This window comes from Lithobates pipiens, unplaced genomic scaffold, assembly GCF_037356315.1.
Source record: "Lithobates pipiens isolate NorthernLeopardFrog02 unplaced genomic scaffold, aLitPip1_a1.2 Scaffold_28, whole genome shotgun sequence".
NCBI classification, from domain to species: domain Eukaryota; kingdom Metazoa; phylum Chordata; class Amphibia; order Anura; family Ranidae; genus Lithobates; species Lithobates pipiens.
Window position 1 is genome coordinate 46,288,840 of NW_027507789.1, and position 18,539 is coordinate 46,307,378.

An 18,539-nucleotide genomic window follows, 5' to 3' on the forward strand; every position below is an offset into this window, starting at 1 on the left:
TTGCTGAGAACCTTTCCTATTCCCGGATATTTCTGTATCCTTAGACTGATTTTTTGTGTCAAGATCCAGGAACACCACAACAGAACTCACCCGAGTCAGCAGAGCCTCCCTTCCACCTCAGTGCTACATTAAGGTTTCTGGAAGTATTGAAGAAGCTGGGTTCTAGAAGATCATACACCGTGTACACCCTTGGATCACTGTGGATCTGAACCTGAATATCCAAAGATGAGGGAGGAGTCACCTCAAACAGATCCGACTCCTATAGTGTAAAAAAGAAAGCCACAGTATTAAATAATCCACATCCCTCATACAAGAAGGAAATCCCAAAACTTAAAAGAAAAAAAGATTTCCAAATTCACAAAAATTTTACAAATTGTTAAACTGATCATAACGTCTCCAGGGCCCTCCTATCGGAACAGCGGCAGACTCTTGTGCATTAAAAAGGAAACCCCTGGAACAGAATGGTATGAGCCAATTTTACATATCTGGTAAACTCAATTATGTATATTTTTTTAGATCAAAACTAAAGCCAGTAACACATACTAGTCAGCAAAGCATCTTCCTTGTGCCCGGTCAGCTCTCTAAACCCAGGTGCACACTGTACACAAGCCTCTGTGCCTCAACTATACCTCAGTCCTCTATCCATCATAATCCATACATTCAACTGGGTATCCCTCTACACAGGCTATTAAAACATCTTCACTGGATTGTAGGGTGAATAAAGCCAAGGCTTGAAAGTAGTACAGGCAAAACATTTTTCTTCTCCCATTTTGGATACATTAAGGGAGAGTTATAATCCATCAGATTTTTTTTTGCCATCTGCATCCAATTGGAGAAATTTCCCTTTACTTCTTGTCCCATAGTCAAACAGGAAGCGAGAGGAAATTTTTGCTAACAACTTGATGACTGCCCACAGTACAGTTGCATCATTATTTGATGTTAAATACCATTGTTATGGTGCGATAACCCTGGCATCCTTTGTTACTTTGGCCAATTCTCTTTCAGATAAAAGTGGTCTCAGTGGCGGATTCGTCACAAGATCACTTTTAGAGGCTGCAGGAAAGGTGCCCCCTTCAGCAGCTTCCCGGTCGTCTCCGAGCTTACTGGACCTGTCGGTAAGCCCGGAGTCGATCTGATGGATGGCTGGGCAGGAAGCCAGGTTAGGGCAAGATAGCCCCCACTAGGCTCTATGACATTGAAACTGGAGCGACGTCTGACGTCACTTCCGCCTCTTGAAATAAGATTTTTTTTTTTTTTTGCAAAAAATAAATAAAAAATAAGTAAAAAAGATCCGAAGGTCTTTTTGACCCCAGATCTCTCAATAAAGAGGACCTGTCCTGCTCATTACAAGGGATGCATACTTAGTGCAATTTATTTATTTTTTAAATGTGAATCAGGCTACCTTTACTTTTATTTTCAAAAAAGGTGTATTTTTTTCCAAAAAAGTTGCTTTTTAAAAACTGCCACCCAAATACAGTGTTCTAAGTAACTTTCTAGCAAAACACGATTTAAACTTGTAAACAAAATTTCCTAAAAAGGCGTGGTCTTAAAGTGGTTGTATAGTCATATCTGTAACTTTGACCTACAGGCAAGCCTTATTATAGGCTTATCTGTAGGTAAAAAGAACACCTCCTAAACCTGTATAGTTTAGGAGATATTCTCCTCTCAATGAGCCGCTGACTTCAGCGACACATGCGCTCGCTCCGGGGATTCTCGGCTGAAAGTCCGGCAGACGCCAGACCCTGCCGGGAAGAAAACTCCTGCGCCCAAGGAAAAAAAAAATGGGAAAATAGGACAAACAGAGGGTGAATCTCCTTAACAGTTTTGCCGTTAGTTAAAATTTAACATGCAACCAAGTCCATGACGGATTCTCAGAGTAAGAGGGCAAAATAGTTTCAAAAACTTAAAAAAAAAAATACTATTTTAGCATCAATGCAGTGTTTTACCTTATCAAATCCAGATGAATCCACATAGATCTTGCTTTGTGTTGCAAGGGGGCAAGGTTCTGTTACTGTGCGAGCAAACATCTTAAATATTGACCAGTCTAAAAAGACAAAAATGATATGCTTGAACCTTCACTATTACATAGTAAAAAGTAGGAGTACTGAAGGTGTATGGATGCACCACTGACATTCAGGCCATCATCTCTATATATTAGACATTGTAAAAAAAAAAATAATAATAAAAAAAAAGGCATGGGTACTTACAACTGTACAGCTAGGAAGTGCTATAGAACATGTTTATTTACTGTTTAACCATTTGAACTCTGGAAGGTTTTACCTCCTTCATGACCAGACCATTGCTATTCGGCACTGCGCTACTTTAACTGCCTATTGTGCAGTTATGCAACACTGTACCCAAATATCATATTACTTTTTTCCCTAACAATTAGAGGTTTTTTTGGTGGTATCAACACCTTTCATTTTACTTTGGTTTTGTGGTTGCGCTACATAGGTCTAGTATTACAGCTTACAACTGCACTCACTTGTGGAGGATAGTCCTCCCCACCTAAATGTTGCTCATTTATGGATTCTGCATGGTTGTTCTCATGTTTTATTTGCCTCCTCATACTTATGGTAATATCCTTATTACATTTATGCATTTACTTTTGTACTGTATTGTTTTTCCTTTTGTTTTTTTATATTTGAACACAAACAACCAGATTTCTATGTGCGACTGGCCAAGGCTAATCAGCTGACTTCAGCCAAAATCATTGGCTGAAATCATCTACCAACCATGCTGTGCCCAAATCACAGCACAGGTCAGCAGGGGCCGAGCGCATGAACTTAAAAGAAAGTTCAACTACTGTGGGCAGAAGTTACAATGATATTACTTTTTTTTTTTTTTTTTTTTTTTACTTATACAAGAAAAAGGATTTTTGTACTCGCCATAAAATCCTTTTCACTGAAGTTCATTGACGGACACAGCACCTTTAATCTTGACCTTATGGTTAAATCGCCACCTTCAGGCGGGGACTAGGCAGAACATGTAAAAAACAGCAAAACTGCCCAGTACCGCCCAGAAGGTGGTCCAACTGGCTATAACCCCTCACTCTGCTTTCAGAAGCTGTGTGTTTGTCAAAAAGCAGTACAAACAGATAGGAGGGGTGGGTGCTGTGTCCGTCAGTGACCTTCAGAGAAAAGGATTTTATGGTGAGCACAAAAATCCTATTTTCTCTTTCAGTCATTGACGGCCACAGCACCTTTAATCTTCACCTTAGGGATGTCCCCAAGCAGTGTCAAAAAAACGAGGGATGGGAACAGCAAGAAAATAAACTCCACCCATAAACAACCAGAACTCAACTGAGGAGTTGCAACCTTAACCTCCCTGGCGGTATGATTCAGTCCGGTTTTAGGTGCTGAAAGCGGTACAATTATTTTGCATGGAAATTTGGCGTTTTATTTTGTAGTCCTGTAATTCTTAGGAATAACTCTCTTAAATCTCTTCAAACCAGAGTCTAGCGGACATCCCGGGTATGATAAAGTTTATAATATAATAAAGAATAATAAAAATTATTCAATAATTTACTCAAATCCTAAAACACTGAAAAAGGGACACTTTCTGGTTGCTATGGACAATCTCCAAATTCCAGGCAGAAAAAACAGTATTTATAATATAAAAGTGCATGCAGGGCACTGCACAGACCACTAGGGACAAAGGGGTGTGTAATTTTTAATACAGCACAGTAATCTGTAAGATTACAGTGCTGTGTGCGTTTTGTGTGTTTTACTTTTTTAAATTTTCCGCCGTTCTCCGCTCCCGTGCGCCGTAACGCCGCAGAGAACGGAGCTCGGCGGCATTTGGCACTGTGAATCGAGCAGAGGACAGCTCGATCACACAGCGCGGGGGACATCGCTGGATCCAGGGGACAAAGTAAGTAACTCTCCCTGTGTCCTCCCCTGCATCCAGCGATGCGATCCCGAGTCTGGCTCGGGGTTACCGCTCCTATCAGTAAATTCCTAACCCGAGCCAGACTCGGGATTACCGCTAGGGGGGTTAAACAGCCGCCTGCAAAACCTTGCAGCCGAAGCAAGCATCCGAAGATGCTCTCACATCAACCTTGTAAAATTTAGTGAAAGTGTGAAATGATGACCAAGTCGCCGCCTTACACACCTGGGAAACGGACGCATGATGTCGGAAAGCCCAGGAGGCACAGAGAGCCCGGGTCGAATGTGCTGTAACAGGAAAGGGGGGCACCCGCCCCCTTAAGGCATAAGCCTGAACAACGATCTGTCTGATTAACCGAGAAATGGTGGCCGATGAGACCATCAGGCCCTTCTTCGGACCAGCCACTGATACAAACTGCGAGTCCAACCTCTGGAAAGGAGCCGTAGCAGACATATACCTGCAGAGCCTGGACCACGTCCAACAAATGCAAAACAACCTCTTTGAGATGTGACGGCCGAGAACATAGGGACGGAAGCACAGTGTCCTCATTTAGATGAAAGGCCAAAACAATCTTTGGAAGAAATGAAGGCTGCGGACACAGCACCGACTTATCCTTATGGAGGATCAAGTAGGGAGACTGGCATGACAAGGCCGCCAACTCAGAAACCCTCCTGGCAGATGTAATGGCCACCAAAGACTACTTCTGGAGAGAGTGTCAATAAGGGGATCTCCCTAATGTTTTCAAACAGTGGTTTCTGAAGCACCGAGAGCCCCAGATTCAAATCCCACGGAGGTAGCGGTGGTCGAATCGGAGGGGCCACATGCCGAATCCCCTGAACAAACGTACTCACCAATGAATGAGTCACCAAAGGTCGCCGAAAAAAAAAGACAGCCAAAGCCAGTACCTGCCCCCATAATGGTACTTAATGCAAGTTTCTGATCCGCTCCTTGCAAAAAACAGCAGGATCCTGGAAACTGAGTATGTACGTGGACGCCACCCCATCTCCTCACACATTGAGGTGTAGGCCTTTCATGTATGATGATAAATCTTCCAAGAAGATGACTTTCGTGCCCTCAGCATAGCGGGAGATTACTGAATCCGACAGACCTTGGTCCCTTAGCACCTGGCTGTCAACAGCCATGCCGCTAAAACCAGCGACAGTAAAGCAGGATGATGTATTGGACCTTACGGCAGATGGTCCTCTCACATCAGCAGCTGCCAAGGAACATCCCGCTACCATTCGTACTAGGCTGGTGTACCAAGGACATCAAGGCCAATCTGGGGCAATCAGAATCACCAGAATTCCCTCCTCCTCCACTCTGCCTAGCAGAAGTTTGAGTGGGTGGGGGAGGCATAAATCAGCCGATAATGCCCCCATGGAGCCACTAAACGCATCTGCCCAGGGATCCTTTGACCTGGCCACAAACCTCTGTACCTTTTCCGATTGAGTCGAGAGGCCAAGAGATCCACATCTTGTGTGCACCACCTTAGGCAAAAGAGCCAAAATACATCCATATGCAGCAACCATTCCCCCTGGTCCAGCAGCTGACGAGTTAGGTAGTCCACCTTCCAGTTTTCTATGCCCGGAATGTATACGGCCAATAGAGCCGCTCTGCCTACTGCAGGATGTAAGCGACCTCCGGTGCTCCAGCCGAGCTCCTTGTCCCTCGATGGTTGACATACGCCACGGCGTTGTCCAACTGGTACCTGACCGAACACCCCTGCAGCCTCTGTGACCATGTGGAGAGGCACCGCCTGATCACCCGGAGCTCCAGCACATCGGCTGGAGGGTTTCTTCTTGGATCCAGCGACCCTGGGCTGACTGTATGCCCCAAACTCCCCCCCCCCCCCCAGCCGGTCAGGCTGGCATCCACTGTGATCACTGTCCAATGAAGAGGAAGGAACAATTTCCCGTACCTAAGGGCCGGAGACCTCAGCCACCAGAGATTTGGACAGGATCTTTCTGCAAGACTCGGGTGTGGAATTGAGCATACGTTACAATGACCACCTACGGGACATCAACAACTTCACCGCAGCTTGAAGAGTCTGCAGCTTGTCTGAAGGGAGAAAGAATCTCGCCTCTGAGGAGTCCAGAATCAAGTATTCCAGGCGTTGAGTCGGCACCAACACCGACTTCTGGAGCTTCAGTATCCAAACAAACCCCCGAAGAGTCTGTATGGTGATCGCCACATCCTCCCTTAATTCTGAGGGTGAAGCTGCTCTCAGAAGGAGGTCATCCAGGTAACCCATGATTGTGATCCCTCATTGCCTTAGTAATGCCAGAATTGGGGCTAGCACCTTGGTGAAGACCCTTGGTGCCGACGCTAGGCCAAAAGGGAGAGCTACAAATTGTTAGTGCTCGTCCCCGACCACAAATCGCAGAAACCGCTGATACCTGACACATATGGGGACATACAAGTATGCGTCCTTGATGTCCAAGGATGCCAGGACATCCCTCTGATGGAGTGCAGCGACCATGGAGTGAACTGATTCCATCCTGAACCTTTGTACTTTCACAAAGCCAATGAGGGCCTTGAGATCCAGGACCGGACGGACCCCTTCCTTCTTTGGGACTACAAACAGATTGGAGTAGAATTCCTGAAATCTTTCCAGCGTTGGCACAGGTACTATCACCCCATGCTGCAGCAGGTCCTGTACTGCCCCGAACAGGGCTTCCCGACAAGCCGGAAGCAAACGCCTCGGCCCTTATGTCGGCAGGGTCCTTGAAAGCAGGGGTCCCTTCCACCGGAATCATGGCTATCTTATTTAACCTGGATACCGGGGGGGGGTCAACAACCATTTTTTCAGGAAACTCTCCTCAAAGGGGTAACGCTCCGTCTCGCTGGGGGCTTCCCCATTCCTTGTAAATAAACTTATCAAAATAAGTTAAGCAGGGAAACAACTTAGCAATGCGGGCTGGCTTGTGGGACCCAAAAGGAGCCGACACCTCTGTAGATGCCCCCTCTGTATCCTCCATCTTTATGGTATCCCGCACTGCTGTGATAAGTGCTCCTACTAGCGCTTTTTCCTGCACTGACCCAGAGTCATCCTCACTGTCCTGGTCCGCATCCTCAGAACAAGGGCCACCTGCCACAGCAGGACCCGAGTCTGAATCAGAGCTTTCCCCAGAAGACTAGCAACAAAGGACCCCATGACCGTCGACAGAGCGTCCATAGGTGCAGGGGAACCAATTGCAATAACAGATGTCTGGGGAAGAAGCACCAGCTTCTGATGCCATGCTGACCCACTCTCGCCTATCAACACTAGGGACCTAAGGCAAGTCACACAAAATGCCCACCCTCCTAGCTGCCATAGACTGAGGGGCTTGCCGCAGGAGTCACCACCCTGACCCGGGTATTGCGATGTGCTGCCGACATCTGCTCTCCTGTGCCAGCGAGGTGTTCTGTGTAAATTTTGCTCTGTTCCAGAATGAACCAGCCACCCAGCTCTAGGGTAAAACAAACTGAGGCTACTAGAAAATGGCTGCCTCAGCAAAAGTCTGAGAGCACCGGGACAATGGCCGCTGGACTTCTATAAAATGCTTGATTAAGAAAAAAAGTGTCTGTGGCTCACGCGGCATACACACTAATGCCATGGCCTAAAATCAGGGAAAAGACGAGCAGACCACCAACCGCCCAGCGCAGCCCCCTGCCAGGACCCAGAGCCCACCCAAGAAGACCTCCGGCCAGGTAGGTGCACCGCACCCCCATGTCAAGTCACACAGCGGCCCAAAGCAAGGGGAGGAGGGAAATGGACAGGGAGAGAAGAGAGGGAGAGACCCCCTAGTCGACCTCCCAGGTAATGCCCAGCTGCTCCATCCTGCCGAGACAGGTGGAACCATACTTACCCCTCCTGCAGGGACTGCTGGATGCATTCCACGGACAGACCCATCACCCAAGCAGTACTGTGACACGGACAGCAGTAGCCCGGTCATATGTGTGCCCCGGAGCATATAGCTCACCGGCTGTCCCAGGATCAGACGGGACACCCAATGCGTAGCTAAGGTCTGCACACGCTCGATGGCCAGGCTGGGGAGACTACCAGGATCTATATTATCCAGCCTGTTACCCAGCCCAGCTGTTGATTGTAGAATCAAAAAGCAGAAAAAAAAAATTCCAAAGACCACCAGGAGCCAGGTCCTTCTACACTAGGCAGAAAAAAAAAAAAAATATATGAGCTGCTGGAAGCACAGTGAGGTGTTATAGCCAGTAGGACTGCCCCCTGGGTGAAAATGTGCAGTTTTTCTGTTTTTACATGTTCTGCCTAGTCTTCTCCTGAAGGTGGCGATAGAACTCTAAAGATCAAGATTAAAGGTGCCATGTCCGTCAATGAACAAAAGAGAAACGTCACATTTTAAATGCTTGCTGCCCCATAGGAATAGAGTTACTAAAACGCGAACACTCAGTAACTGGCTACCCTGCACAGCTGCATCAATCAGCTTCTAACTTCAGCTTGTTCAATTAAGCTTTGGCAAGAAAATCTGGAAGCTGATTGCTTTCTATGCAAAAGTGAGCCTGATTTTTCACTCTCCAGCTTTAGTAAATAAACCCCATATTGTCACTCTACACACTTTTAACCACTTCCCGCCGGGAGGCAGTCATATAATGTCCTGGGCTTTAAGTGGAATTTTTTTTTTATACATGTATGAGAGAAATGCCAGAATTGGCCCGGATAGCAGGATAGCCCACACAGGGTACGTTTTCTTCTTTCAGGTAAAAAAAACAAAACATTTTCTACAAGCAAAGAAAAATACCTATTGACCCTTCCAGAAACTCGGTATACTTGTAATTTTGTGCATTGAACTGAAATCAGCTTGCTTGGCTATGTTTTGTGAACTGCAGAACACCTCCCCATATATTATGAAAACGAGGGAAAATAAATAAATAACTAAAAAGAAAAAGGAAGGGGAGTGTGTTTACAGTCCAAATAAGGAGAACAGCCTCAGGTGACAACACTGCTCTTCTATTAGGTACAGTTCAGCGAGTGTTGTCACCCTAGGATAGGAAGTGCATTACTGGCAGATCACTAGGGAAAAGAAACCTGAAAGACTACAACCAAATTGTCACTGCCATGTTGGTTAGTATAAGGCGAACTATATGGTGTACCATACTGTATACACTGCCAGTGTTCTGTGAAAACAGGAAAATCATCGAAATCTCCAATTATTGCTGCTGAACAGTCATCGGAAGTGACGTGGTTGGAGATTTTGGCAGAACACCAAAGAATACGATAAATACATTTTCATATAAACAAGAAATGGACCAGCCAATACTCAAAACATACCTCTTTTCCCCTGTCCGTTGGTATACATATCAAATACTACGGTTAAGGATTGGCGCAGCTCCCAGGAAACTTCTGAACAATCTGGTTCCTGAAATACCATAAGATCATATGGCTTTATGTGATAATGACTACAAAAATTAGCTTAACAAAAATAGATATTTCAGCTGTTAGATGGAAATCAGGATCCTTCCTCGAGCTTTTTATTAACTCTCGTGTCTGTAATATCGCCATATTAAAGATTATTGAAGAGCTGCTTATAAACACAAATCTCCATCCAGATCAATAAAGACACTCTCCACATGTGGGGATAGAAATTGAGACAGAGCCTCCAATAGTGTAAACACCTTATGGTAATCGGTTTATTAAAGTAATACACTTACATCATAAAACATTCAAAAATCTCCTTGTTAAAATTCCAAACATGGCAGGTGACTCACTGCTGCGATCTGTTAATAATTCTATCGTACACGTGGAGTCACCCATCTCAGCTTTAGCATGTAGCCACGCCCGACGCGTTTTGTCACTTCTGACTTCCTCACAGCTGCTCCTCAATAATATCTAATAAGGTGAGATTTACCAGACACGAGAGTGAATGGCATCAGCATCTGGTGAGCTTTATTCTTAAGGGAGTGGAATTGGCACACATCACTTTGGTGAAGAATTTTGGTGGATCAACAAGATTTTGTTTCATCATCTTTTCAGCACTTTGGACCAGGGGTAGGGAACCTTGGTTCTCCAGCCGTTTTGAAACTACAACTCCTATGAGACATTGCAAGACCCTAGCATGACTGCTAGAGGCAGAGGCACGATGGGATTTGTAGTTTCAAAAAAGCTGGAGAGCCGAGGTTCCCTACCCCTGCTTTGGACTGTATTAACATGTTGATTTGCATATGTTGGGAGCATGCAGATTTTTTTTTTTGGATATGCCATACGAACACTTATGTATGGATGTTTTATGTTGATCATTTCACAATGCTAATATTTAGAAGATTTTTAGATTAGTGTGCTACTGTGGAATTATTGTTGGTCTCTTATTTACATTGACATTTGTTTCGCCTCATTTGCATATTTATTGAATATTAACCACTTACCGGCCAGTGCACGCCGATGTACGTCGGCAGAATGGCACGGGCAGGCAAATGGGCGTACCTGTACGTCCCTTTAAATTTGTCGCCCCGCCATTGGGAGCGCGCCACCGGCGGCGCGCTCCCGCGCTGGTCGGGACCCCCGCGAGTCCGGTCGCGGGACCCACGGACTCGATTGCCGCGGGCATACCCACGATCGTCTCACGGAGCGGCCTCCATTCTGCCTAGCAACTAGTGATGCTGATCTCTGCTCCATGTGATTGGAGCAGAGATCAGTGTTCACTAAATGAAAGCCCAACCCCCCCACAGTTAGTAACACACCCCTAGGAACACTTAACCCCTACACTGCCACCCACTGGTTAACCCTTTCACTGCCAGTGTCATTTACACAGGAATCACTGCATTTATATAGCAGTGATTACTGTATAAATGACAATGGTCCCAAAAATGTGTCAAAAACGTCCGATTGTCGGCCACAATAAAAAAAAAAAAAAAAAAAACAAATTTCGCTGATCACCACAATTACTAGTAATAAAAAAAAAAACATTATTAATAAAAATGCCATAAAACTATCCCCATTTTGTAAACGCTATAACTTTTGCGCAAAGCAATCAATAATCGCTTATTGCGATTTTTTTATACCAAAAATATGTAGAAGAATACGTATCGGCCTAAACTGAGGGAAAAAAAAAAAATTTTTAATATATTTTTGGGGGATATTTATTATAACAAAAAGTAAAAAATAATGTGTTTTTTTCAAAATTGTCGCTCTATTTTTGTTTATAGCGCAAAAAATAAAAACCGCAGAGGTGATCAAATACCACCAAAAGAAAGCTCTATTTGTGGGAAAAAAAGGACGTCAATTTTGTTTGGGAGCAACGTCGCACGACCGCGCAATTGTCAGTTAAAGGGACGCAGTGCTGAATCGCAAAAAGTGGTCTGGTCTTTGACCAGCAAAATGGTCCAGTCTGTAAGTGGTTAAGCAGCAGCACACACTTTTTTTTTTTTAATAGTGCAGTGAGCACACATATATTACATTTTTGGTTTGGGTTTAATACAGCTTAAAAAAAAAAAATTTAAAAAAAAATACATGACACTAAAAGCTCACCTCATGCGGTTACTAATGAATGTGTAAAAGCATAAAACTAAAACCCATCAATTTAGAGGCTTCTTAGTGCCCGTTCACACCACAAAACATCCTCCAGATACGTTTTTTTATTTTTTCACTGCACTGGAGCCTGGTACTTTTTTTTATTGCAATTTTTGATGCTTTTTAACATGTTCCACTACCGATCTGCAGGAAAAAAAATAAAAAACAAAAAAGCACTGGAACTCACTGCACTGGTGTGAACTATGCGGTTGGAAACCATATAACTTTACTTTCCATGCTTTTTTTTTCCTGCATCAAAAAAAAAAAAAAAAAAAAAAAAAAAACACTGCATGGTGGTGTGAACGGGTCCTAAAAACACATTACATTCAAGGCATGTCTCTGGTGAGAGTTGTCACAGTAGTCAGTGTGCTTCTGTCAGCTCAATGGAGTTTCCAAAACGTGAACTGGCGGGTGTCACAACTGATCACATGTGCAGTATTATGGCAACTATAGATCTAAATAGAGGAGAAAATGGCACTGTCTTAGGCTGGCAATTACAGAGGGGTCAGCTTGGAGTACATAAAGCATATCTTACCCTACAAATTGGCCTGATGTGTACTGACTGGGAGTGGTAGCTGCTGTAATACAGACGTTCTGCCTCCAATAGAGAGGCCAGGCCCACCTGTGTAGATAAAAGGAGAACTGAAAAGATGGTCCTAGATTAGGCTACAAAGAGCAATAGTAAGACCGATACAGTACCTTGGAACCACAAGGCAGCAGCTTTTTCCATGGAGTGAGATTCTCTGTGCATACTATTTCCCTGGGTAGAGTGGCGTAACGCAGCAGGTGGTGATCGGTCACTGTAGGGAATAACAAATTGCATCAACAATCCAACTAACACTAAATATATATATATATATATATATATATATATATATATATATATATATATATATATATATCCACTTCAAGCTGTTTGTAGGTGGTCAACGGCATAACTGAACCTGATCTGGCCTAAGCACCAATTCACACCATCCCCATATAGAAATTGAACAGAAATGCACTGTATGTTGCAGTGTCAACATTTATTACTTGTGGTCTGTGCAATCCCCCCTTCTTTCCCCACAGCTGGCCCATTCATAAATGACAGCACAATTCGTGCATGCGCAGTAGGAAACAGACTGAAGCTGCAAGGCTTCACTGCTGGGTTTCCCTTAGTCAAGATGGCGGCGCAAGCTCCAGACTGAAAAATAGGCGTGGGCAAGGACACCACTGGATGGGCACATGCCCTAATATTAAAAGTCAGCAGCTATAGTCTTAGTAGCTGCTAACATTACATTTTTGGGCCTGGAGCTCCTCTTTAAGTGCTTGTAATCCTCAGATATGAAATATGAGCAAAGCACATCCCTCTATAGTGTGTGCGTGTCTCAACTATGAGCACTAAGTGTAATTTCTCTCTGCTGCTTCCTTCCTCTGCTATCAGCATGATTCACTTCTGACAAGTGATCATGACACCAATAGAAAAATAGTGACAGGGGAGGGACCTCCAGCTGATTAGAAAGCCTCAGCTGAGTTTCTGGGTGGTGTGTGTGTGTTTGGTCTGCCTTCCAATCAGCTCTCAGAGCTCTCCCCACTGAGATCTGCAGAGTGTTACTTCTGCTTGCCGCTCCTTTTCTGACAGCTTAGGCAAGCTTTTTAAATTCTGGACTTTGAACAAATGTAGAGGAGAGAAGGCTGCAAATGAGGATTTGTTTTAAACTGTATGACCTGAGACCAGTCACTTCACTGGGTATATGTAAGGGTTTATAACCACTTTAAGGAATATTCTTAAATAATTTGTGCATGGAGTTCTGCCTTAATCCTATATTTTCATTATTTAGCTTTGCACAGGGCATGCAATCTAAACCATTATGTCCACATGAAACAGAATTACTTCCCCCCCATGCCCAGAGGGCTGCAGAAAGCGAAATGTCCTTTGTTACTAAAAAGTGAGTTTTGAAGCAATAAGAGCATAATCAAACTTTTTTTGGATCACCTTTCTTTGCACTTTAAAAAACATTCAACAATTTGTAATAGCCTTTAAATAATTGATTTATATTGCGAAACAATAAATAAAAAAACACAACAACCTTCAGTAAGGGCCGGTTCACACAGCGAGGCGAGGCGAGGCGACATGGCTCGCCTCGCCTCGCTCCCGCAAGTCGCCCCGTTCTGTACAATGGAACCGTTCTGAGAGGAGCGACTCGAGTCGCTCCGACTCAGAAAAAAGGTTCCTGTACTACTTCGGGGCGACTTCGGGGGCGACTTGCATTGACTTCTATACAGAAGTCCTCTGCAAGTCGCCGCTGAGCTCCCCGCAGGTCGCGGCGAGGTAAGTCGGAGACGCCTCGCCGCGCCTCGCTGTGTGAACCGGCCCTAAGAGATAATGGATAGAAATGGGGAGGTGTAAATGGGTAAGACTTGTACACCAACCGTTGGCTAATCCCAGGGGCTTGAAAGATGCAGTTGGAGTCACTGTGTTAGTAGAGTCAATGAAGTTTAGCGATGCACAGAAAATCCCCGACAAGATGTTAGTCAGCTCCTTCCAGTTTTTATCGACACTGCAAAAATTAAGAAGAGGTGGCATGCTCAAAAGGTGAATGAAAACCAAAATATATATAAAAAAGAAAAGAAAAAAAAACACCACAATACTACCGGTCCTACCTTACCTCTGTCAATAAACACTGTGAATTCAGGCGAGTATATCATGGGTTAATGGCTGCTCTGTCTCTTTATATTATATAGAAAGATTGCATCTCCCATGGGACTTTGCTGCAGCCAAAAGAAAAATGTATAAAAAAACGATTAAAATGCAAAAAATGTATTAAAATTAGTCTGCATAAAAACTGCTATGGTCTTTAAATATGCAATGTCATAAATTTTTCTCCCAACGGGGATTGAGAATATACACCATACATAAACCGATAGTTGGCTTGCCACCAAAAATTTTACCAATGCGTTTCGACTGTAGTCAATCTTCCTGCGGGGATTTCAGGTGAAGCATACCTAAATATACAAATAGTGGCCAGTATATAGGCCTACATATATGTACAATATTTACACCGCGTTCAATTATTGTCAATAGTGTACATATATTGGGCATATATACTCTCCACTATTTGTATATTTAGGCATGTTCCACCTGATATCCCCTGAGAATGATTGACTACAATCAAAACGCGTTGGAAAAATTGTGGCAATCCAACTATCAGTTGATGTATGTTATGATCAATCCCCATTGGGAGAAAAATTGATGACATTGCATAGTTAAAGACCATAGCAGTTTTTATGTATAGACAAATTTTTATTAATTTTGTACAATAAAGTTTTTTGCATTTTAACCACTTTCAGACCGGACCATTTTGCTGGTCAATGACCAGAGGTCTTTTTACAATTTGGCACTGCGCTGCTTTAACTGGTAATTGCGCGGTCATGCAATGTTGTACCCAAACAAAATTTGCGTCCTTTTCTTCCCACAAATAGAGCTTTCTTTTGATGGTATTTGATTGCCTCTGCGATTTTTATTTTTTGCGATATAATCGTAAAAAGACCGCAAATTTTGAAAAAAAAAATGATATTTTCTACTTTTTGTTATTAGAAAAATCCAATAAACTCAATTTTAGTCATACATTTAGGCCAAAATGTATTCAGCCACATGTCTTTGGTAAAAAAAAAGTCAATAACTGTATATTTATTGGTTTGCGCAAAAGTTGTCACATCTACAAACTAAGGTACGTTTTCTGGAATTTACGCAGCTTTTAGTTTACGACTGCCTATCTCATTTCTTGAGGTGCTAAAATGGCAGGGCAGTACAAAACCTCCCCAAATGACCCCATTTTGGAAAGTAGACCCCCTAAGGAAATTTTTTTTTTTTTTTTTACACAAAGTTGTCACTAAATGATATATTGCTCACACATGCTATGGGCATATGTGAAATGACACCCCAAAATAAATTCTGCTGCTTCTCCTGAGTACGGGGATACCACATATGTGGGACATTTTGGGAGCCTAGCCGCGTACGGGGCCCCGAAAACCAAGCACCGCCTTCAGGCTTTCTAAGGGCGTTACAGTTTTGAAGGCCATAAAATGCCAAGATGGCACAAACCCCCCCCCAAATGACCCCATTTTGGAAAGTAGACACCCCTAAATTTAGGGGTACACTAGTGGGACTAGGTAATAAATGGCGGGTGCCCTGAAACTATAAAAAAATAACTAACCAACCAGCGTCACCTGTAACAGTTATATGGTGATCACTGGTGAAAGGGTTAACTAGGGGGCAATCAGGGGGCTTTATGCGGTAGTATATGGGGGTCCCTGGCGCTATAAAAAGCTGCGGCGAACCTAAATACCTACCTGCCTAACTAGCGTCACCTGTGACACTAATACAGCGATCAGAAAAATGATCGCTTATTAGGCTGGGTTCACACTGGAGCGATGCAGGAACGCCACGAATCCGCGGCGGGTTCCCGCATCGCATGCCTCCCGGCGGCAGTTCACACTGCCCTATGCGAACTGCTGGGAGTGTCAGTGAAATGTTAATGACACCCCCAGATCAGTTCGCAAATCGCAGTGCGATCTGCAAACTCGGATCGCATGGTGTGAACACCCATGCGATCCGATTCTGCTGCGGACCAAAAAAAGGGTCCCGTGCGAATTTGCGGCGGGTGCGGCGCGAATTCAGCCATACTATCTGTATGGCTGAACTCAAATCGCACAGAGATCGGATGTGATTTGCACTGCAGTGCGGTGCGAATCACATTCGTTCTCATAAACCGCTGCAATGTGAACCCAGCCTTAGTGACACTGGCGACGGGGGGTGATCACGGGGTTTAACCTTTATTGGGGGGGTTAGGGGGGTACATTAGAACTAAAGGGGGCTAACCCTAACTGCCCTAACAGTTATTACAGTCACAAATGACACCAATGCAAAAAAAAAAAAAAAATGACATTGGTGTCACTGTGACTGGGGGGGCAGGGGTAATTGGGGGGGTGATCGTGGGTGTGCGAGTGTGCCTGGCATGTTCTACTGTGTAGTGTCGTGTTGGTGCGACTCACCGATCCTCTCTCCTCGGTGTCGGAACGAAAAATACCGACACGGAGGAGAGATTACATCACTTCCTCTCCTGTGTTTACATTACAGGAGAGGAAGTGATGTCACGGAGCATTTCTATTCGTCGGGAGCGATCGCGAGGGGGTGGCCATGAATGAATGGCCGCCCCCTCATCCCGGATCGCTCCCGAACGAATACCGACCGCCGCAGGCACCGCGGGGGGGCCCGATCGGGCCCCCCACCCGCGGGAAGGCAGGGACGTATATATACGCCCATATGCCTGCCCGTGCCATTCTGTCAACGTATATCGTCGTGCGGCGGTCGGCAAGTGGTTAATAAACGTTTGGATTAAATATTGCTTGGCTGCAGTAAAGTCCCATAGGAGATGCAATTTTTTTTATTAAACACCTGTTTCAATGTCACTGCTCCAGTGCAGCCATAGATTCCTACTCCTGTCAGTCAAACTCATCTGAGGCGAGGAGCAGGGATGTGGCTTACTGGCGCCGTGTGCGTCTGCAGGTGCTCACATTCTACAAGCTGGCTTCGAGACCCAATGAGAGCTCACACACACAGGCCCAAAGGAAGAACGAGCGGATAGTGCTGGCGGGGACTGCCAGAAGAGGAGGCAAATGATCTTCCTGTTCAATATTGTTTCACAGGAGTAGGCAAGTAGAAGCTATTTCTATAAAAATACACGTTTTTTAGTATAACCAAGTAGCAGGCTAGATAGAACCCCCATCAGCTTTATATGGTTTCTTTCCCTGAAGAAAATGTTACCCTTACTTCCCGTATGATAAAAAAGTTGTCCCCAGAACAGGAAGTGAAGGAATATCTTTCTAAAGGAGCACAGAGATCAGCAAAACCCGACATTGGGGGGGAAGAGTTGGAACCTTTTAGCCCCAAAAATACTAGTTCTACCTTTCTGACCATGTTTATGTTCCATCTATATCATGCGCCTCCTCGTGCGCACCCCCCCCCCCCCCCAAACCATAACCCCTTACAGAATTGAGGGTTCTTCTCTTCCCAGCTCCTACAAATATGAAGCCGCCATGCATGTTGCCACCTACAAAGATGCATCATTCATTCACAGAGAGTTGTGAATGAAAAAAAAAAAGCAAAAAAAAAAAAAAAAACACACAATACACAGTGGCAGAGGAACTGTAGTATTCAATGGACCACAATTGTGCAAAAGTGAGATGTGATGGGGGATGCAGATACACTCCAGAACAGTCCCACTGTGTAACACACTACTAAAGCCTGCACCCCTGGAGCCAGTGCGCTCCAGGACCCTCCCACTGTGTAACACTCCTGAACTCTACATCCTGTGCATAACAAACTCTTGAACCTCCCCACTCTGTTACATTCTCCTGAACGCTGCCTTGTTTTATTTAAAATGTTTTCCCCATATTAAACTAAAAACGAATGTAGGATATTTGTCAGGATGAGAGGCTGGGAGACAAAGTGAAACTGACCTTGAGTACCAGTCCCATGTCATAGACCCAAAATGCATACATGTGTTGGATGTGGCATGCCACAAAAGATCACTATGGAGCAGTATAAACCAGATTCACACCAATAAAAATTCCCTTTCTAAAATAGAAAAAAAAATAAAAAATTCTTACTCTGTGACAGTGTCCTGGAACCAAACCCAGAGCTCAGCCCCGGCGGGGGCCTGCAGAAGAGGCTGACCCCAGGATCTTGTGCGCCAGAACCCCTGAGTGAAGGACAGGTGCAGCTCCTGGATGGAGTATTTGGAGATCACTTGACCCAGAACTTTGGGAAATAATCTGTAGTGAGAAACTGGGAGATAGAAAGGGAGATATAAAACAAGTCAATAAGAGAATCCAGTTCACTGAATACTTAAGAAATAAAATAAATAACAATATTTAAAATTAACCACTTGTCTACTGGGCCATTTTTTTTAGCACGTTAAAATCTGCATTTTTACTAAAAAATTACTTAAAAAAAAATAAAAAAACACTTCTATATTTTCTGAAAGCAGAGACCCTGAAGAATAAATGGTGGCAGCTACATTTTTTTTTTTTTTTTTATTAGGAGAACCTGTAACTTAGTTCCGAAAGGCAGTGATGTCTATCAGTGACC

The 18,539-nt window shown here is 44.2% G+C and overlaps 1 protein-coding gene across 1 annotated transcript in view; it reads right to left on the bottom strand.

Annotated features, from left to right (window-relative positions):
* The window catches only part of PIGT (phosphatidylinositol glycan anchor biosynthesis class T), a 38,047-nt gene that overhangs the window by 14,828 nt on the left and 4,680 nt on the right, over positions 1 to 18,539 (bottom strand). The window contains exons 2-8 of the mRNA XM_077459172.1: positions 18,059 to 18,236; positions 13,820 to 13,947; positions 12,107 to 12,207; positions 11,943 to 12,029; positions 9,173 to 9,260; positions 1,947 to 2,044; positions 91 to 259 (exon numbers count right to left, since the gene is read on the bottom strand). Coding sequence (XP_077315298.1) covers positions 91 to 259; positions 1,947 to 2,044; positions 9,173 to 9,260; positions 11,943 to 12,029; positions 12,107 to 12,207; positions 13,820 to 13,947; positions 18,059 to 18,236 — 849 coding nt within the window. The remainder of the gene's footprint in view (positions 1 to 90; positions 260 to 1,946; positions 2,045 to 9,172; positions 9,261 to 11,942; positions 12,030 to 12,106; positions 12,208 to 13,819; positions 13,948 to 18,058; positions 18,237 to 18,539) is intronic.